Below are 22,361 nucleotides of genomic sequence, written 5' to 3' on the forward strand. Positions count from 1 at the left end.
AAACTAATCAACAAGTCCTTCAGTCAACAAGAATTGTTTTCCTTGGAATCCACTTAGACAAGACCAACAAATTGTGCAGAAAAAAGAAAATATATAGCCAAGATTTTGTTTTGAGAAAAATCACTTTCCAGGCTCAGCCCAAGTCTTCCACCATTCCCATCTCCACCTCCGGTGCCCAGCACAGATCACTGATGATCTGAAGAATGGCCCTGAGGCTCTAACCCATCCCCAATAAGGAAAGAGTCAGTCCTAGTCACAAAACTGACTTTAGTAAGGAAAAAAGTGAACCCTGAAAAATTAGAGAAAATTCCCAACAGTTAAAAGAAAGAGCATCAATTGTTGATGCTTAGATAACCAGAAAATTCTACTCATGGGAAACACCCCATTCCCAAAGTGTTCTGGTTAATCAAGGTGTTACTATGTGACAAAAGGCAATGACTCCATCTCTACCCCAACATGAGTGGAAGGCATTAAAAGGTGTAGCCCTATTTTGGGTATGGCTAACCTCTTGCCAAAAGTAACCAACTACCTGGTTACTGGTCTTCTCCTGAAACTAACAGGACTCAGGGGCCCTTGTTACACCATTCATGTGAATTGCCAAGTGAAACTCTGGGTAGTAACAGACAAAGGCAGTGGCTATCATAAATGCCTCATTCATGCTGAATGTGAGATATTGGCACCAGATGACACCAAAGCATCTGGATGAGAAGACAGAAACTTTAGCTGCTCATTCAAAATGTTTTGTCTATGTGGTCCAAATGTTCAGATCTCACAGACTGCCAGGGACCTTAGAGATCCTCTCTAGCCCAATTCCCACATTTTTAGAATGGGGAAATAGAGGGAAAGGGACTTGATCAAAGTCATATGGTCAGTGAGTGGCTAAGTCAGGACTAGAACCCAGGTCTCCTGCTCTTTCCCCCATTGATATTTCCAAACATACAACTGTTTGACAAGAATTAGACAAAACATCCAAATGGCCATCTTTCTTCTTGTTATCCAGATGTGTTGGCATAATGAAGGTCGACTTGGAAAGAGCACCTTTAAGCTCCACCCTCAAAAGCTTTGGGCAAGCTGTGATAATAAATCATGTATGTGAAGCACTGCAACCTTTTTTCAGGGAAGGGGGTCATATTTCTTTTAGAAGCTTTTTTCAAGTTGATTTATTATTAGTCCCCTGCCTCCAGGTCATCAAGCCTTGACTGTGTAGCTAGTGACTTTTTAAATCACCATGCTTTCCTACTAAGTCCTAAAAATTTCCATGATCCCCTCCGAGTTCACAATACTCCTTGTTCAGCAGCTTGGATCAGTTAATCTTCCATAGAGTCTTGCAAAATTAATCCACCTTTCACATCATGTGTACTGTCACATCTGGACTACTCAGGGTCTGATTATATAGTCGGTAGATTGTCCATCTGCTTGCCTACTTCCTCTTTCTGTTTCCCACCTGCTATATTCTGTCATATCAGAAGGTAGGCAAGGGAAGGACAGACAATGAAACAAGTCCATTTTGCCCCCTCCTTAGCAACTGGCATTTAAAAAGATAGATAAAGGTAGAGGCTGAGGTGGAGGTGGAGCCCTAATTCAGAAAAGTCAGACAAGAACTGCGCTGAAGTTTATCGCTGTGCTATCTATGCCTAAAAGACAAGTTTGATATGGAAACTGAATGTAGAAAAAGGAGGCAAAGGAAATGGCTCCTTAAGATAGTTATCTCTTTTCATTAATTTTAACAACAGTTTTTATATCAAGTGTTCTCAACCTTTTTGTGCCTCAGACCCTTTGAGTCCTCTGGTAAAGCCTACGGACCCTTCTCAGAATGTTTTTAAGTACATAAAATGACATACACAGCAATATGAAAGAAAGCAATTATATTGAAACAAAGGTGTAATTTTTCCCCATCTAGCTTCATGGACCTGTGGTTAAAAATCCCTGCCTTATAAATAAAAAATAAATATACCAGTCGCAAATCTATTCCACAAAGCAGGTCTCCTGAGCCAATGCTGTCAAACTCAGATAGAAACAGGGACCATATATTGACTTAGCTTTTAAAATGTGATGTTATCTACATTTCATTGCATTTTTATTTATTCTGTTAAATATTTCCCAATTACATTTTAAACTGATTCCGAGCCCACTTGGGAGCATTGCAGGCCATGCGTTTGACATTTCTGCCATAAGCATCATACAGTAGGACGCATATTATTAGAGTTATTTGGGGACCAGACCTGGGATTTCATGGCTACAGGAAATTCCCAGTGAGGAAACTCCCTCAGTCGATGCAGATTGACACCTTCTCTGCAGTTTAAAACTTTAGAAGCTTGCCTGGTGTCCCAAGAGGGTAAGTGATTTGCCCAAGGTCACATAGCTGGTGTAGGTCAAAAGTGGGACTTGAGCTCACATCTCCTAACTCTGAGGGGCAGCTCCCCGTCCACAATTGTATGTCATGCTGTCTCCCTGTTTCAGCTGTAATATGTGTTCACGATTATAGAATCCTGGGATGTTAATACTGAAAAGAAATCTTAGAAAACAGAATGACAGAGATAGAAGGTACCTTAGAACAGGGAATATAGACTTTTAGGCCTGGAAGGGGCTTCAAGCATAGAAAATGGTCTTTTATTCTGTAATGAACAAGGGGTGAGTCTCCAGGTAAGGAATCAAAGAAGGACATATTTAGAAATGCAAGTTAGATGAAAATGAAAGAGACCAATAAAAACAATTTAAAGAACATGGAACATAGAAGATCAAAGTTCAAAGCATTCTTAGAATGGAGAACAGAGAATTTCAGACCAGAAGACAACCTTCAAGATCACCCAGGGCAACCCAACTCATTTTACAGATGAGGAAACTGAAACTGAAACCCAGAGAGGGGAAATGATAAATCCATATTGTTAAATAGTCAATAATTCAAGCTGCTCATTAATTCAGACTTGCCATCCTCACTCTCCACCCAAGTTAGCCCTAATCCATAAGTCAGTGTATAAGCTAAAATAATTTGAGGACTGTACTTACATCATCCCTTTCTATAGTTACCACAAGAATCAAAAAGAATACAATCTTTTGATCTGGATAATGTGAGGCCCAGAGAGGGTGGTGAGTTAGGAGGTGACAAAGCTGACGTACTAGAAAGCTCTGCTGACTTCCAGGGTCACTGCTTATAAAGCCACCTCATAAGGTCAGTTTCTCATGGGGACTCATCCAGCGAGTGACTGAACATAATCAAAACCTACTCTCCCAGGCAAATGGAGCACTAACCCCATTCCAACCTTGGAGATTAGTGACAAAGAATGACATCACCTGTCTCTGGAGCTTTGCACAGCATTTTCACATCGATGAATTCCAAAATGAGAAAATAGAGAGTGACGTCTGAATTACTTCTCAGCTCTCTCTTTCCTTGGACCTGGCTTTGTATTCCAGCTCTTACTTGCCACTATTCCAGCTCTTACTTGCCACTTACTACTTCTGTGACCTTGGGCAAGTCAGTTCCCCTCTAAAAACAAAAGTCACATTGATTACCTCTATAAAGAGGTTTCAACTTAAAAGAGGGAAGCAGAACTGATTGGACAGTTGATATCTGAGGTTTGTCAAACCTGTACCCTCATGTGACTTCCCTGAAATCCTATTCAGGGCCTGAGAGGCAGCAGGGCGGTGATGGAAAGACTAGGAGCCAGGAGCCCTGCCACTAAACTCACTGTGTGACCTGGAGCTGGTCATTTTCTTTTTCTCTTCTGAAATATGAAAGGACTAGACTAGATGATCTCTAGGGTTCCTTCCAGTTCTGACATCCTAGGATTCTACTTAGGAATACATCACAATACAGTGATGACTTTCAGATATACCTGGATTTTTCTTGGGGAATAGGAAAAGACAGGTTATTCAATTAACCACCCTCCCCACCAAAAAAAGAAAAACTTGGACTAGCTTGGACTATAGAGGCAGATGGATAGTGCAGTGGGTAGAGCTTTGGATCTGGCATCAAAAAGATCTGAATTCAAATTCAGACTCAGATATTTACTAGCTATGTGACCATGAGTAAGAAACTTAGTCTCTATTTACCTCAGTTTCCTCATATATTAAATGAGGATGATAATAACACCTACCTCCCAGGGTTGTGGTGAGAATCAAATGAGATATTTGTAAAATGCTTTGCAAGACTTAAAGCACCATGTAAATGCTAGCTATTATTCTAAAGTATTATGGGAAAAATGCCGGTTGGGTACCTTCAGATACATAAAGCAGGAACATAACTAGGTTAACCAAAATTTATCTGATTCTTATCAAAGTATTTTAATGAATTCATGAGGAAGTTTGGGATATATAGATATGTACACATTACATGTATATATACACACACACACATTATATATGTATATTTATACACACATACACATATATATAGTATGTATATAAATATGTATGTATGTGTGTGCTCATATATACATATGCTTCCAAAATTCGTAATTTCTTTTCCTCACAAAAATCTGACCTTTCCTCCTTCCACCCCACCTCGAATCTTGTTGCTCTCATGACACATTTCCTTATCAAATCCTTTCTTCATAGATAGTGCAAAGGCAAATTTTAGCCAAACCCCACCTGAATTAACAAGGATTCCAGCTAAGGAGAATCTGAACTGATGAGGTCAACCTGGATTTCCCATGTGCATGATTGACTTACAACATATCTCACCAGTTCTCCCGTGTCTATCTCCAGTTCCTCCTTCCCGTGCCACCTTCTCTTAACTGCTTCTCTTCCACACCCAGAATCCTTTGACATTCTTGGGCCTGGGGTAATGGCTATGACTCCACAGCTGCCTTTTACCTGCACCAAGATGGACCTTTAAGTAAGAGGAGTCACTCAAAAGGTAGACTCTTTGGATCCCCAGGGTTGAGATGGAGCCGATGCCTCTTTATTGACCCTGTTATCTATGTGTATGGACGAGAATCCCTACAGAAAGATGAGCCCCTCCTCAGGTCTTAGCTGGAGTTCCTGGGAATCTCTAAGACTCTGGTTTGGGATGAAGGAGTGGGGTGAGTATTTTAATGCCCTTCATTAGTTTGTGTGTAGCCATGGTGGCCACTGGGAAGTTTTGTGATGGCCATAAGTAAATGAACTCAACTTTTCCCCTTAGGTCTCTGCTTCTAGTAGAGTAGCAGCAGGCCTTGAGGACTCAATCAGTCCAGTGGTAGCCAAAACTTTGGATTTTTCTAGGTATTATAAGAATTTTTTAAAAATTCTACCTAAAAGAAATGAGATTTAGCATTTGCGAGCATATATCCACCTAATCTGATCTTAATAAATAGTTTCACAAGGTCATTAAATATACTGTAATAGATCATCCCCTTGGTGATGCCCACCAATGTCTTGAACCCCATCATGATGTCTTTCAATTGACTGCCCAGGTCACAAATTGTTTCTGTAAGCTAACTGTCCGCCATAACATTGTACTGCCTAGTGTCATGTTGTTTGTGAGCCAGAGACAGGCAAAAGTATTAGCCTGAAATTCAAGAAATTGCTGTATTGGTCTCTACTGTGTGGCCTTGAGTGAGTCCCTTCCTTCTCCATACCTCAGTTGCCTCTATCTGTAAAATGAGGGGGTAGAACTGGATGATCTCTAACCTCTATGAGCCTATGAGCTACTGGAGTATGACTATATTCTAGTATAATATTGTAGAAGTTGACTGCGTGGTCTTGTGGTTATACACTCTGGTGATCCGGGAAAATATTCTTTCCATCTCCCTCAAGGTGTGACTTTAAGACTTTAGGAAGGTATGGTTTTGACTGGAGAAATCTGATTTAACTTTCAATACCTAACTACAGAAAGAGCAGCAGCAAGGGAAAAGCACTGGGATGAGGGTGGTACCACATGGATATCACCCAGCTGGCTGCAAATTGAGATGTTGCATATGTGCACCACGGCCTCTTCTGCAATGCTGAAGCCTCATTCCTATACTTCCTTTAACTATGGGCAAGCTTTTATAGAGTCTCAAACTGGAAAGGGACTCAGAGGTCAACTCAACCAACTGGTACCTGAAACATGGACCCCCTCCCCAATATACCCAGTAAGTGGCTGTGCAACCTCTGCCTGAAGACCTCCGGTAAAGGAAAACTAATTACCTTCCCCATGGCAGACTCGTCCCTTGTCAGACACCTCTGATTGTTAAGCTGAGACCCACCTCTGTGGCTTCCATGCTAATTCTGGCCTCTGGGACCTAGCACAACATAGCATGTTTCCTTCCCCACATCTCTTTTCCAGGCTAAACATCCTGGTCCCTTCAACCAGCGAGAGGTAAGGGTTTCTGGAGATAGAAAACAATAGAAAGTTAAAGAAATACAAAGACTTGCAGGCAAGTAAAAATAAACGCAAACTGCTGATAATAATTCCCTGTACAGGGCTTTAAAATTTCCAAAGTATTTTCACAGGTTTTCACACTTGTGAAAGGAATTATTGTTTAACCAATCAACAAGCATTCATTAAGTACCTACTATGCGTCAGGTATTCTGCACTGGAGGCTCAGAGAAAGAGATGAAACAATGGCTTCCCATAAAAGAGCTCACATTCTATGGGGGGAAGCGACATGGAGACTGAGCACATTCTAAAATGTTAGCTCATTTCTAGAGGGCACCTCAGAGAAGGCCCTTCAGCACAACTTTCCCCTGAACCACACTGTCTCCCTACATAACTGGTCTCTCAAAACAACCACAGACTCTAGGTCAGTCATCAATTCCTGAGACCTCAGTTTCCCCATCTGTTAAAGGGGACTGTTACGAGGATCAAACAAAATTATGTCTCTGAACCTGCTTTGAAAAGTTCAGCATGCTATGTAAATGTCAAAAATTAATTGGAATTAATAAGAAAGGATTTTCATTTGCTTAATTCCACTCTTATCCCCTATAAATTGTTGGGGGGATTTTTTAAAAAATAAGCTCACTGAGGGCAGGAAACGATTTAGTTTATATTCTTTCTGTATCCCCACAGTACCAAGCTAAGTCCACAAAGGGTATTTAATAAATGCTTTGTTGATTTGAATGTGTCTTTCACATCTGCATTTCCTAATACTAGTTTAACCCCAGTTATTTTTTAATTTTAATGTTTGATTTAATTAATGATGTTATTTATATGATTTATGCACTTAGAAAATAATGATAAAAATACATCCTATTTCTATATGGCTTGAAGATTCCCAGAACTCTGATTCCCACAGACCTTTTACACAGGTCCAGCCTCTGGCCTATGCTGACTGTGTGAACTCTTGGGGCTTTACACAACTCTGAGACTAGAAATCGTAGAGAAAGTGCCAACCCAAATTGGTAGGGAGAATTTCCTGCTTCGAGAATTCCCTATGCCAGTGCAATCCCAGGTCCAGTCCCTATTCTGGCAACCCGCGCTAGAAAAATGTTCCCTTTCCATCCCTGAGATAATGCTGGTATTTATTTGAGCTCATCGGAACATAGTCCTGGCTAGAGACAGAGGGAGGTCTAGATGACCCCAGAAGGACTAGAATTCTGGATTTTTTGTGAAGTCCTCTTTCTATATGCATAGTATCTGGTCTTTACTTATGCCACAGAGATACAGTAGCAAGGCAGTATGATACAGGGGAGATTTAGGATCAGGGCACCTGGATCCAAATCCTGCCTTTGTCACTTACTACCGGTGTGACTTTGGGCAAGTCATGTAACCTTGGAACTTAGTTTCTTCCTCTGTAAAATAGCTTCTGATCACCCTTCTGCTCTAAATCTATGATCATAAGAGAGAACAATCCTTCAGGGTATGAAATAAACTCTATTTGAGTAGATACAGAAAAAAATGCTATGAAAGACTCAAACTAAAGTACAGATGTTCCTATTACAAAGTGCATTTTCAGGGGGTCATTTTTGCTGGTGGCTCTCCCAACTATGTAAGATGGCACCAGTAGGGAATTAGGTTGTAAGCTCCTTGAGGACTGGAACCATCTTTCTTTTGGGTATCTGTATCCCTAGTGCTCAGCACATAGCATCCTTAATAAATGTTTATGTATAGTATAATAGAAGAGACTATAATTAGACAGGTAAATAAATAAGAATAAAAAAACTCTTTACCTGTTGGAGCGAAATGTCTCAGGACTCCTGCTTAGGAGGAAACTGGGCCAGAATCCCCATCAGGGGTACTACCCACTGTACCTGTACGTTGATCTCAATGTAATTTGCAACCTGTGGAGCAAATATGTAAGTATCTGAGGTCCCCAGCTCCCCACTGAATCTGGAGACCCTTTCACCATCAATGTCACTAGACCTGCAGATCTGCCAGAGCATGTCAGCCTAAGGAGACTAGGATATCTAGCTATGGACTTCAGCTGCCACCATGATCAGGAGCTGAGAACAGTGTCTCCCACCAATTCTCCCCTTTTATCTCCACATTTGTAAATTAATTACTAATATTTCTATTAGGCTTTAAAATTTGCAAAACATTTTACATATGCATACTTATGTACATATACACATACATACGTATACATATATAAGTATATATACTTATATACATATATACACATACATGTATGTGTGTATCTATATACATATATGTATAAATCTCATTTGATCCTTATAAGAGTCCTGGAAAGTAGGAGCTATTATTATCCTCATTTTACAGATGAGGCAGGCAGAGGTTAAATGACTTGCCCAGGCTCACACAACTAATAAGTGTCTGAGGCTGGATTTGAATTTAGGTCTTCCTGACTCTTGGACCATTGCTCTACCCACTGTACCTACTACATAGTAAATTAGTCAACTGTAATGATGATTCATGGAGTTTAATAGACTTGAACTACCTCTTTGGAATCAGCCAAAGTGAATATGCTTTCCCAAGCCACTTGTGCACTGCAGACCTTGGCATTGTCACGTGCCACAGCATGTCCATGGCATATATTGGCATATCTTTATTAACTTGGTTTTGTATGCAATTGAAAATTTGCTCTTAGATGAGGGGAACAGTCCAGGGCTGATACAGAATTGCTAGAGAAAAAGTAATCGCTGACTATTAGGACCCTGTAGGCTAGGGTCCTGCTTTCAGAAATCCCCAGGAACTATTAACAGCTCACATTTCAATAGCACTTGAAGTAATTGAAGAGGAACCCAAGAGCTAATAACTGAGATCAGGAAAGGCTTTGTGTAAGATGGCAGTGCTTATAGAGAAGTTGGGGAGCCTGTAAGACAGAAGGAAGGAGGGAGAAGGGAATACCTTCGGGGCATGGGGGGCCATCATACAAAAGTATAGGAGGCAGGGGGTCAGACAAGTATACACAGAGAACAGCAGCAGACCAGTGTGACATAAATGAAGTGTGGAATGGAGGGGAATAATATGAAATAAAATGAAAGAGGTAACTGGGAGTCAGATTTTGTATTTTGTCCTAGATGCAATAGGGAGCCATTGAAGATTTTTTTTATAAGAGAAGGGAGTACGTGACCAAATTTGATATGTATTATGAAGGATAGATTGGAGAAGGGGGCAGAGAAGGAAGCCAATTAGGAGACTGTGGCAATAGTCCAGCCAAGAGATAATGAGAGACTACACTAGGGTATAGTAAGTGTTAGGGCAGAGTTGGGGATGGATGTTATCAAATGAGGATGTTCAATAGGGGCAACACAGTACATGAAAAAAGCAATAGAAAAATACTATTTGCCATATGGGATAGCTCTTGAGGAGGGGGTGGGATACCTAGAATACCATGGTAATGCAAGACACAGAAAACACCGATAAAAATTTTTTTTAGAGAGTAATGGATCTGGAGGCAGAGGACCAAATCTCACCTCTGCCACTTATTAACTATGTGAACTTAGCCAAGTGACTTCACGTCCCAGGGCCTCAATTTCTTCCTCTGTAAAATGAGGGGGGAGGAGTAGACCAGATGACCTCTGAGGTCCCTTCCAACTCTAGATTGCTGACCTTGGGCAAGTCATTTTACCTCTGTGGGCCTCATTCTCCCCCTCTGGAAAATGAAGGAGTTGGATTAGATAGCCTTTGAGATCCCATCCAACCCTCGAGCAAAGAACCTTAGATTGAATGAGGCCCAGATGTCCTGCAAAGGTCTTGTCTCCAGCCTAGATTGTGCCAGAAGGTATGGGATCTACTTTTTATAACATAAAAATCAGTTTAGGGGAAGGATAGAATTAAAGAAGGATTCCCCCTAGGCTAAGAGCCCACCCAAGCTCATTTACAAATGCCATGGGCTCCCCTTGTTACAGACTGGTCTGTGATTCCTAAAATTTTAAGAACCCAGCTGAGCCCAGAAGAGTCAAATGAGAGCAGGGCCAGCACAAGCCACCAGAAAAGCTAGGGCTAATTTTTCAACATTCAATGAACTAGCCTTAGTCTGTACAATAGATGTTTTTCATCCATTTAGTTTCTCCTGTGTAGATTGGTAGGCTGATCTCTTCAGAGTAATCATGGATCTCAATGAGGGAGCCTTGTAATGTTTAGGGGTTTGATGCAACCCCTGAACAAGAGCCTCTAGATAATACAGAGATTTCCAACTTATTTGACCTACCACGCCCTTTTCAAAAAAAATTACTCAGCACCCCCAAAATCTACTCTTTTAACCTTTTAATGTTTTTTTTTAACTTGCATCCTCCAAGACTACTACCCGCCATTGTTCCAGTGCTCCCCAAGGGGCTGTATCACCAACTTTGGGAACCAATGCTAGAAGATGTCATGTCTAAGAGGAAATATCTCTTCCATTTGGGCCACTGTCACCGTGGCAGACACCTTTGATGAGTGTACATCTCCCTGTTTTATGCCTCACTTGGTAGTAATAACGAGAGAGTTGTTGAACTTACTCTAGGATTGAATTTATCAAGGAATCTTCTATGGTTTTAACCTATACATAAGAGATTCTTTGTATCATCTTAACACATGCATGAAGGGGAACTTTGTAGGCTGTGTTTTGATCCATCAAGTCTCTTTTTGGAAATCAATATGAAATAAATATAATAGATTCTTGTTTTTTCCTTACCTTTCAGTCAGGTGAATGAGTGAAGATCTGATTTGCTGTAGAGAATAATTTGGAAAAGTATTCTTCTCCCCTTCTTATCTTTCCATCAAGGATAACCTGAATATGAAGTCATTGTGTAAATCGTTCTCATAGATTTTTCTAAAGATGAAGAAGTAGGGGCTGGTAGTTATTGACATCCTATCTATCTCCTTGTTTTCAATGTTTTCATCATCTGTCATTTTTTTTATATCTTCTCTGCCCCAAGATAGTTTGTAAAATGATCCTTTGATGTTTTGAAGGTTGTTTAGCCTCCAGCCCAGATTTCCTCAGTGTGCATTGATCAGACCCAATCATTCTTCCCAAGAGCCATTATGAAGTGTCATTTCTCCCTCCAAGACTCAGATGATAGAAATCTGTGGTGCTTCCACTTTCATCAATCATAAAATAAGTTACATTAACACTAACAAACCTTGCTGCTTGTCCTCCTACCAGCATCATCTCTGAGTACTGGTGGGATGCAGTGACTTGGTTGAGCCTCATGTCAAACTTGCCTTAGCTTTACTTTTGCTTCTGCTTCTCTTTGCTGTTTTATGAGGTGATATCACTAATATTCTTCCACCATCCTCCTCCATACAGCTGTGTTTGTATCTTGCTTTTTGTTGAATTGAACTGAATTAAACTTAATAATATAATTGAATTAATCTCTGTAGTTGGACATTAAGGGAAACATGAGCCATTATTTTACAGTCATCTCAAGCTCAACATCTTGTCCAAGTTGTCTTTGTAACTTCTCAGATTGATGGATGTTCTTTTCCCATCAGGGAAACAATAAAGAGTAGAAACAAAACAAAAGCAGGCTGAGTCAAGGAACACCACCCTTCTTCCAAATTTCTCTTGTTCCACTGAGAGCCATTAGCATTTTATTAACATCGATTGGGAGCTTCAAACTGCACTAAGACTTCTGGGACACCCTGTGTATATTATTCATTAGTTGTATCATTATTGATTCTGTACTATCTCCTCCTCATTAGACCTTGAGCTCCTTAGCAGCAGGAACCTTCTTATTTCTCTACTCGCACCTCTGGTGCTTAATTTAAAAGCTCTTCTAGGGCTTTTGCACATAGTAAACACTTAATAAATGCTTCATCCATTCATTTTTCTTGCTTCAGGGCTCAACTTCTCTGGAAAGGCTTCTCCATACCACTCCCAGTTATTAGGACCCAAGGCCTCAAAACACCTTATATATTGTATCCCACAGTAGAATGTAAGCTCGATCACTTCCCTCCTTCCTCCCTCCACAATCCCCCTCTAAACTTAGCTTACACTCATATACCATTTTACCATTTGCAAATGCTTTCATATCCATTATCTCATTTGACCCCCACAAACCAGTGAGGCAGGCAGAACACAGATTATTGCTTCTCTTTTATAGATGAGAAAACAGAGCCTCAGAGACACAAAGGTAACCTGCCCAAAGTCACACAACAAGTTAGTGGCAGACCCTGAACTTGGACCCAGCTGTTCAGACTCTAAGTACAGCCTCCCTTCCAACCTTATTGCAAGTCAAGCCATAGATTGTTTGTGTTAAAGCTCTAAGGTAATAACATTCTCTCAAAAATATTCAGACTTCAAACTAAACCTTTCAAACATGGCATCTTTAAAAATACTGTTAGAAACATCACACACACACATATACCCACACACTGGATACCCCTTGGTCAACATGATTCTGATGACACTAAGGATAATCACTTTCCTTGATGTCCTATGTCTGAGTTACTTTATAGAAGGTAACCAACAGGAGCTGGAGATATTGTCTTCCGGTAAATAATGTTGAAATCTTTCCAAGTGGTTTTGGCAGACACTGGCTGTATCATTGTTTCCTCATATTCTCTTCTCCCACTTGCCCCCTTTATGTCCTTAAATCTGTCACTCTCCATACCGACTTTGTCAGCTTCAGCTCCATTTTCCATAGTTCAAGGTCCTCCGGAGACACTGCATCTCCAGGCATCTTCCAGGATCACTGGATTCTTTGGCAGAATCTTTTTTACTGATGAATTACCATGGCCCACATTTCTCTTTTTCTTTCTCTTGCAAGACAGCCCAACATTGTTAAATTACTCTCTTGGCATTTTTTGTTATAGCAAAGAATTTGACATGGCTCGAAGCTATTCACAACTCAGGTTATCTTCAAAATAAAACTTGTAAAACTTATTTTTGTTGTGTCACAGGTATCTTGTTACTGTGAATTACTTTTGACTTTCTCAAAAACAAATTTAGGGGACTTTTTTGTTCTAAATATTTTTTATTTATTTTTCCAAAAGAAAGTATAATTTTGCAAGGGGGAAATATCTTGGCTACCTCTTAGGAATCTCGATTTCTCTGATATCATAATTGCCCATTTCCTGCTCCTCTCTGCCATGCAAAATTTCCATTACTAAAATCATGTTGAATCCTTAAGATATGCCTTAAAGCCTGCATGGTTGCTCCTAGGGACTCTGCCTGCAATTGTTATCAAGTAGTAGTAGTGCCCTGAATAAACAGAGCACAGTTCTTACAATTCCTTTAGCCCCAAGTGCAGATGACTGAATAATGTAAGAAATTAAACTATGCAATCTACCCAGTCCCCTTATTTTCTGGGAAGGAGAAGGAGGAAGAGGAGGAGAGAGGAGCAGGAGAAGAAAGGAGAAGGAAGAGGAGGAAAAAGAAGGAAGAAGAAAGAGGAGGAGGAGGAAAAAGGAGAAGGAGGAGAAAGAGGAAGAAGAAGGAAGGAAGAAGAAAAAAAGAAGCAGTTTATTAATGAAGAAAGAAAAGAAATTACACAGGGAGCAAAACATAATAAAAATCTCCATCTAGAAGCAAATAGGTTTCTTATTGGCTAACTTTTGCTGAGTTTAATCACTACTTGGTTTAACCTTGTGACCTTCCAGCCTAATTTGAACTCACTTTCAAGCTTCTAGACATTAAAAAACAGCACTGGACCTCAGCCTGTGCCTTGCCACCAAAAGCATGGTTTGACTATTAGAGAAACAAGAATCAAAGTGTGACAAGATTCTGGTCACTTTAGTCTTCAAAACTTCAAGCATTTCTTATTTCCCCAGTGTCAGTATTTCCTCCACTGTTACAGATTACAACTCCACTATGACTTAAAAGATGATCTTTGAGAGTCGTGGCAAAAAGCAAAATGAAATCAGCTTCCTGTGGCCAAACTGGTAACGAGGCTCTCCAAGTTTTCATGGCTGAACCTCAGACCACAGACATATGGTCTGTCACCAGGACTGTGCTTTTCTAGCTGCCAGAGCTCATGTTGTACTGGCAAGACTCCCAGAGTCACCTGTGTGCCATGATAAAGCCCTAAGTCACCCTAACTCTTTCACTTAGGGCTTCATCCATCTTTGGGTTGTGGCTGGTCTTACCAGTCAAGCTGCCAGAGCAAAGACTCCTCTCCATTCTTATTCCCCAAATGGATCAAATGAAAAGAAAGCTAAGCTAACATGGTTACCAGATACCTCATGCCAGCTAATAACTCTGACAAGCAATCAGAGAAAATTCAATATGCCCTTAGGATATGTTTTGTGTTTCCCCACTGTCTCTCCTCCTTGCCCTCCCTTCTGCCCAGTCCATCTACACTTAACAAACACCTCCCCCTTCACAGATTTCTTCACAATGTAGTTCTCTGTTTAAGGGTTCTCGACTCTCTCTGATGACTCTAAAAATCAATTCTGAATGTAAGAGAACATTGCATAACTTTTTAGACCCTTATGTATTAGTTTCCTCAAATCCTCTTGGGGACATGCGCTTTTTAACAGGAAACGATCCAAGGAATGAAACTCTAATGGCAGAAATATAAACATGGTGGCAGGTTAGCAGAGAAGGTGTTTGGGAGCCAAAAGTCATCCTACATGTGTGTAATCTATTCTACTGGCCCCGTCCTTACTCGATATCTTTCTCTAGGAAATCTCTACTAAGCAAGAATTTTGTAGTAAACTTTGTTGAGCGAATGACTGCCCAAATCATTTCCTTGCAAAGAATCTGGACAGCTTCTTCCAGTACCACTCTAAATCTCTGAATGCCCCTTCCAAGGGCTGGTGTCATATCCCTCTGGAGTTTTCCCAGGGAATGGCAACAAGAGATCTCAGCTGGGAGATGTGCCCTTGCTAGGCTGAGTTTGTTAGGCCAGGGGTGTGTGTTTGTCCTTTGTTGCCGAAGAAGACCATGCCATCAGAGAAGTAATGACATGACTTGTACTTGACTTTGTTTTGAGTGAGGGAGGGCTGTGCAGGTCACCAGCCTCACTTCTCCTCCAGAGCCATCTGAATCCAGTGACCAGATATTCATCAAGATGACTGGAGATGACCCAGGATGAGGCAATTGGGGTTAAATGACTTGCCCAAGGTCACACAGTTAGTGAGTGTCAAGTGTCTGAGGTGAGATTTGAACTCAGGTCCTCCTGACTCCTGCACTGGTGTTCTATCCACTGCACCACCTAGCTGCTCCTAGGTCAGGGATAATGCCAAAGAAAAGGCATTATAGGAACATTCCTGACTTTTGAAAAATGTGTTTTTCTGGAGAGCTCAGAACATAGGATTTGGTGGTGCTACTGTGGATTTGGAATCATGAGACCTGGGTTCAAATCCTGACTCGGAATTTTTGTGAACTTTGCGCACTTGGGCAAGTTCCTTCCTCTCTCTGAGCCTCTACTTCTCCCTTTCTGCAATGGGGTGAATTAATTATCTTTAAACTGCCTACATCATAAGTTAATTGCGAGGAGTGTATTTGGAAAACCTTAGAGTAGTAGAAAAGTAAGAGTTCTCATTATTTGGAAGTACATGAAGCCTCACTGCCTCTTAGGTCTTACCCAATAATTTTCTGTGTGGGCAGAAGAAAGTTGTTTAATCTTCCTGTTGCCTCAGTCCCTTCACCAGCTGTCCCTGGGCTGACAAGTGAGCCTGTATAATGAATGCTAACAAGAGGGTCAAAATTGGAAAGGTATGGAGTTCCCGTATCAGCACCAATTGGGGACAAGATTTAGGACAGGCCTAGTCCCTGCCCTCTTGGAGCTCCCTCTGTAGAGTTATTGGGCAAAGGTGTGAAGGGCAAAGTTCTAGAAGAAGAGCACCTGGATTCACGTCTGACCTCTTTGGTCAAATAACTTCTGTTTTGGGCCTTAGTTTCCTCACCTGTAAAATTAGGGAATTTGACTAACTGGCCCCTGAAGTACCTTCCAACTCTACAATTGTCATGTATAGGCATGATCTTCACCTCCCTAGGCCTCAGTCTCTACCTGTAAAATAAGGAGGTTGGACTGAATGACCTCTAAAGGGTCTGCCAACTCTAGAGCTCTGGTCCTGTGTGTGATTCTACTCAAGTCACCTCATCTCCTTGGCTCATACCTTCCCAATCTGTAGAATAAAGAGTTTGGTCTAGCTGATCTCTGAGGGCCCTTCCAGCTCTAGGTCTAAGATCCTATGTATGACCTTGGACAAGTCACTTCACCCTTCCTTGGGCCTCAGTTTTCCAATATGGAAAATGGAGGGGTTAGCCAAGATGGAGTCTGAGGTCCCTTCCAACCCTAGGTCTCTCATTCTCAATTTCAAACAGTTGGCTTTGGCTTGGGCAAAGGGAAAGCCTTCATGTGACTTTATAGTGGGGATCATCCAATCTGGAGCAAACAGGGTTAGTGGCATGCTGAGAACTCCGTGAGACTCCCCTGGCCTTTGCCCCTGTCCCCAATGAGGCTCACAATAGTGGGAGATTTGACTTTGAAAGCAGGTTCTGTTTGTTTTCTGGGCAGCCATCCTGGCCTCCTGAAATGTATTTATTTATACTTTCCATTGTGATGAAATAGATTGGACTTGATCTGCCATATTTTTCCCATTCAATGGCTATAATTTCCAGTGGTCTATGGTGCTTCTCAGCAATGGCAATGTAAGGACCCACTGTATGTCGGTTGTGGGTCTCAGTACTTTCAGGCAGTATTTTGGCAATTTCCCAGAGTCCATTGTGGGAGTCACTGAATGGGCCCCAGGCAAAGGCTGGTAACTATCCAGTTAGAGAAGAGGGGAACCGAGTGAGCCAAGGGCCACCAGGAAGAATATCCACACATTCCAGCAAGGCAGGAGTTAGAAAGACTTAAGTTTAACTCTAACTGTGTGACCCTGGACAAGTCACTTTTTTACCACCCTAGGTCTCAGTTTCCTCATCTGTAAAATGAGGTGCTTGGACTTGATGACCTCTAAGGTCCTTACCACCTCTAGCTATAGGATCCTATGAGCCTTTGAATTAACAGGCACTTCTTTTGAGGGCTACTACTCCCTGTCAAGTAGTTATTCACCACTTTGTGGAAATAGTGTTAAGCAGATGGAGAACTTCCTTGCTAACACTTAGCTGAGACCACTCAAACTGAGAGAGTAGAAGTTTTTATTGGCAAAGAGGGGCGATGAGGGATAATTTTGAAGCAAAAGGAACCTGGTGGAGTGATAATCACTGTTAGGAAACCTGAGCCAACCAAAGTAAGGCCATGATGGTCCAGGATACCTTGGCACAGAGGGAGAGGAAATATCAAGAGATTGGAGAGAGGTACAGAAATGAAGCCCAGAAGGGGTAATAGATAGGCCTTCTAGGTTGTGTTGACCTGACCCAAAACATAGACAGGGAAAATAAATGGGGAAAAGAGAAAAGGAAGAGAAAGGCAAAGTAGGAAAAAGAGAACAATTCCATTATCCCTTCCACATCACGGGGGGTTAAGTACACTGAGCCCCCCACCATCTGGAAAATCTGAATAAAAGTTTTTGGCCCTCCCTTTGTACCAGAGAAGAAGTCTGAATTACTGTGGTATTAAATGATAAAATATATTGATATTATATAATACTATACATATATTTTATGCATTTCTGAGTTTCTAAACCTTCTCTGTGTCATCTGCTGGCCTCTACGTGTTGTCTGCGGCTTCCTCAAAACTCTCCCAAAATTCCCATTTAATTTCTAATGCCAATCCACTATATATCAAAACCATGATGGGAAAGTCATGACATAGAAGGGCTAACTGTATAAAGAGGGGTAGACAGAAATGCACGTGTCTGGGAGTGGTGAAGATGGGTCAGACAACAGTGACTCAGGGGGCCCCAAAAGACACCAGTATCAGAGGTTACCTGACCCAGTTTTAAGGGTTTTCCTGATTCTTTTAGTTTGTAGCCCCAGATAATATCATAATGGAAGTTCAAGCTTCCTTGGAGAATTTCATGATGCTTTGTCTATCACATATAGTACCCCCATCAATTTGCCCCCCTTTCTCAATTTAAAAGATCCTGGCCACCGGGCCTTTAAGAGAAGTCTCGCCACAGACTTTCCCAGTTGTATAATGAAATGCAGGCTCCAGTATCCAACCATAGCCTGTTACCAACCTGCCACTGTCTTAAGGGGCTTCCATTAAGAAGTCACATTACACATCCAAAAGTGGTACTAGAAGAGACAAAGTTGCTCCCTCTTATGATGGTAACACTGGGGAAGAGGCAGGGAGGCTCAGTGAGTAGGGTAGCTCCAGAGGCCTGCTCCCTGTGCCTGTGGCAGGATTGGCATTGATCAGAAAAAGCTGATTGGTCAGACTTATTTGTGAGATGGAAGGAGCATTGTGGGATATGTCCATGGTGACCCTCATCGTCTCCCATATAGAGTAAGTGGGCCAGTTAGTCATGGTACCAGACTGGTCAGGATACCATCAGCTGATGCTCTTTTTTCATGATTCAGACTATGTAATAGTTGTTTAATTCCTACTGGTTTTCTTATTTTGACTGATGCCCTTTTACACAAAGCAACTAGAGATATTTCATTGAATGTTCAACTTCCCTAGAGAGAAGACAGGGGGCCAGAATCATTATAGTCATTGTCAGATGAGAAAAAAATCCCAGAGGTAATGTCAAGGACAGGCTTACCAAGCAGCTGATGTAATGGGGGCAGCAAATGACCTTCTTGCCCATTGGGAGGGGACGTGGGCCTGGAAAATTGATTTTCGAGGAGTTTTCCCAGTCTCTTTGCAGACAGAGGCCCCCACTACCAGAGACACATGCAGAGGCCACCTAGCTCCTCCACACTGCTAAGGAATCAGCAGTGTCCTTGGCACCACTTGGTACCATGGTACCACTTGCCTTTGAATCTCAACGGCCAAGGGTGAGCTGTGTCTTTCGAGGCACCTCAGCTACAGCCATATCGCCGTAGCAGTTAGTTAGTTAGTACCCAGAATGTAGCCTCTCCATCTCTAGCCCCCCATTCCCTCTTTTCACCTTACATGTGGGATAAGATGCATATCTAAAATGTTGCCACATGTACAACATTTACCTTGATGCTTCAAGAAACCTGGATCTTGAATCCTCCCACCACCCACAGAAAGACCAACCCCTCCTGGCCTTAGCAGACAAGTTTCATGAGTTTCTATGAAAAAAAATGCTTTTGATGCCCTATTCTCCCCCACCCCATTTCTGGTGGTGAGCCTCTACACACTTAACCAGGGAGATCCTCAGCTGCCAGACACACAGTCCAGGGCTCAGCATGGAACAGAAGCCTTTACAGCTTGGTAGGACCTCCTCTGGCAGTGCCCTTGAAAGCCCAGGGTCACCTCCACTCCACAGTGAGCCCTGAAAGGAGGATACCAATAGAGGTGTGAACTCTTAGGAATGCCTTGGGTTGAGAGATATTTGTGGTATTAGCAAAGACTCAATGGCCTTTTCAGGCCTCTCCAGTGAATGTTTCCATGAACTTTCTCAGTCACCATCTTCACGTGGCTGAGGAGGAGGAGAGTGACGACAAGAACAAGGATAACAACAACGACGGGGTTGCATAATCTGTTGCATTCGGCTTTTCTTTCTATAATGTGAACTCCCTTCTCGTTCTTCTCCCCAGCTGCTTTCCTTGCCCCCAGATGCATTCTGTCTGGAAGTCCAACAAGATGCCCAGTTAGATCAAATCCAACTCGCAGTAAGTGGCAGTCAGACAATTGCATCCACGGGGAGAGAGAGCCCGCCCCAACAAGCGACTGCCTTGTTTTTCTACCCTCATTATTTAACAGTGTGTGCCGATTACTCAAAGCGATATGGGCAGGCCCTGGTAAATATAGAGATGCTCTAGTGTAAAGTTTGATAAGGTAAAAATGCTCAGGTTGCCTGCAGTGTCTAAAATGACTGTGGCCAGGGCTCCCTGCTTTATCGCTTTCTATAGTTTTAAAGTAGTTTGAAGCTTGAATAACATAAAATAACATAATATAATGTTATTTATGTTATTTCCCACGTGAAGAACGCCTGTAAACCTTGCAGTATTGAAACTCAGTGAACAAGGCATCTTAGACAAGCTGAAAAACAAATGGTGGTACGATAAGGGGGAGTGCGGAGCCAAGGACTCCGGGAGTAAGGTCAGTCGCTGGCGGTCTTTTTGTACTGATTAGCAATCGCAGTTTGACCCACTGTTTATTTGATTCCCCTGAAATGGCTTTCCCAAAACAACACCCGCACACACACACACATACATGCACACACGCACGCACATACATGCACACGTACACACATGCATGCACACATGTGCATAAACACATGTAACCCTACCTCGATACAATGGGACCCCCTTATAATGCTACTCTTGAAGCAGTGGAACAAGGATAGGCCCTTGGAACCAACCATATTACACCGGGCTGGTGGTATTATGCCCATTCTTTTGGAGAAAGCCCATGATTTGGCCCACAGTATATTCTAAGGGGTTTCCAATGTATTTTACATTTTAAAGACTCAAGGAAAAGCAATTCCAAAATCACCCAAAAAGAAAAAAGAAAAAAAAAGAACCAACCACAACAGCTTTTTTTTTTTTCTCTTCCAGTATCAGAGACTTTGTAAGTTGTAAGTACTTTTGGTCATTCTAATATTGTGCTGGCCCCACCCTCAAATCGGGAAACCAGACTGGTCTCTGGAAGAATTCATGAATCAGCTTCATTCCAGCTGTTGCTGAATCAAGTCCAGCACCTGGGTGGTTCTCGAAGACCACTAAGTCTATCCCATTTCTCACTTCCAAAGCTGTTTGGAGCGCTTTTGAAATCTAGCCGCATGCTCGTTGAGGGTATACATCGTCAGGATTAACATCACATTGATAAGCATGAAACACTCTTCCCCGCCTCTCCCTCACCCCACCCCTCTATCCCTTTGCTCCCCCAAGAAAATTTTTTTTTCCTTTGAGTTTCCGTTTTTTTTTTCCTTTTTACTTTCTTTAAACTAATATTGTGGGATTGGTTAATTCATTTCATGAAACGCCAACATTCATTTCCCCTGTGCACTGAACCATTTTGCTACTGTAGCTCTATATCTCATGGCTATAAATGGCATAATTACCTGGGAGCTCAGTTATAAATTCAGAACTCTTGTTGCCACAGCTTATAAAGGTCATGTCAAGGAACACACGTGAAAATCCAATGGTGGGACTGGGATGAGGAGATTGGGGGGGGGGGGGGCGGGGGCCGGGGAGAAGTCAACCTAAAATTGATCCGTTGCTGTAAGTGACATATATTTTGGATTACTTTCTCAACTTGAACTGTCACTTCTCCTACATGAGCAGTGAGTCACAGGGTTGCTTATAGGGATATTCTCCATCCTCCTTCACATACAGTGTAATTTCAATTGGCCTTTGCATCAAGACAAATAAGTATAGGACTAGCATCTAAGAAACATAAATGTGAACATGGCCATACAAATGTATAATCGTTCTCATTTAACTTTAATTGCCTTAAAGACACAAGGATCGGCTATGTTCCTCCCATTGCTCAGCATCCCTGATGGCTCCCCATTGCATTATAGCTAAAACAGGGAAATTAATCCACCAGGATAATAATCTGATGATGAGCAAATCATTCTGATGAATCCAGTAGCAAAATGGTTACAATTCCTTCTAAACAGATTACAAAATGCTACTTTTTCAATGAAAACCCCTCCTCCCTCCCTTGGTCAGTCCTACCTTGAAGGTGGGGTCCAGGTAGCAATTTTTTTTCCTTTCCATTATTCAGCAATCCAGGTTTTGCTTTCTCATGCAGACTTAGCTTAGTCAAATTTGCAGTCTGACCTGAAAGTAACTGACCGTCTTCCTCATTCTTAAAAATTAGTAAATAGAAAGTTTATGATCAGTTCAGTGTTTTTAAAGATTATCCTTAACACTCATTGAAATCCAAGTTTTAAAAGGAGCTGGTATTTTTTTTTTTAAATCACCAGTCTCCTAGAAATGTTCCCTGATTTCTAAGTGGAGTCAATCAGGGACTAAAGGGGCCTCCTACTAGGCCCCTGCAGCTCTTGGGAGGACGTTGACAGACTAACTTCTACTGCAGATGGAGTCCATCAGCAGAGAGGCTTGCCACCCTAATCAAAGCTAGTCCTAGAGTGA

General features: G+C 41.8%; 1 protein-coding gene across 4 annotated transcripts in view; it reads left to right on the top strand.

Annotated features, from left to right (window-relative positions):
- GRIA3 (glutamate ionotropic receptor AMPA type subunit 3) overlaps positions 1-22,361 on the top strand; it is a 272,424-nt gene that overhangs the window by 241,544 nt on the left and 8,519 nt on the right. For 3 of the 4 annotated variants that reach the window (XM_072627048.1, XM_072627047.1, XM_072627050.1), the window contains one exon: positions 20,244-20,358. The exons of the other annotated variant lie outside the window; for it this stretch is intronic. In XM_072627048.1, the coding sequence (XP_072483149.1) occupies positions 20,244-20,358 (115 nt within the window). The remainder of the gene's footprint in view (positions 1-20,243; positions 20,359-22,361) is intronic. 4 annotated transcript variants of the gene reach the window in all.

This window comes from Notamacropus eugenii, chromosome X (assembly GCF_028372415.1).
Source record: "Notamacropus eugenii isolate mMacEug1 chromosome X, mMacEug1.pri_v2, whole genome shotgun sequence".
NCBI lineage: Eukaryota > Metazoa > Chordata > Mammalia > Diprotodontia > Macropodidae > Notamacropus > Notamacropus eugenii.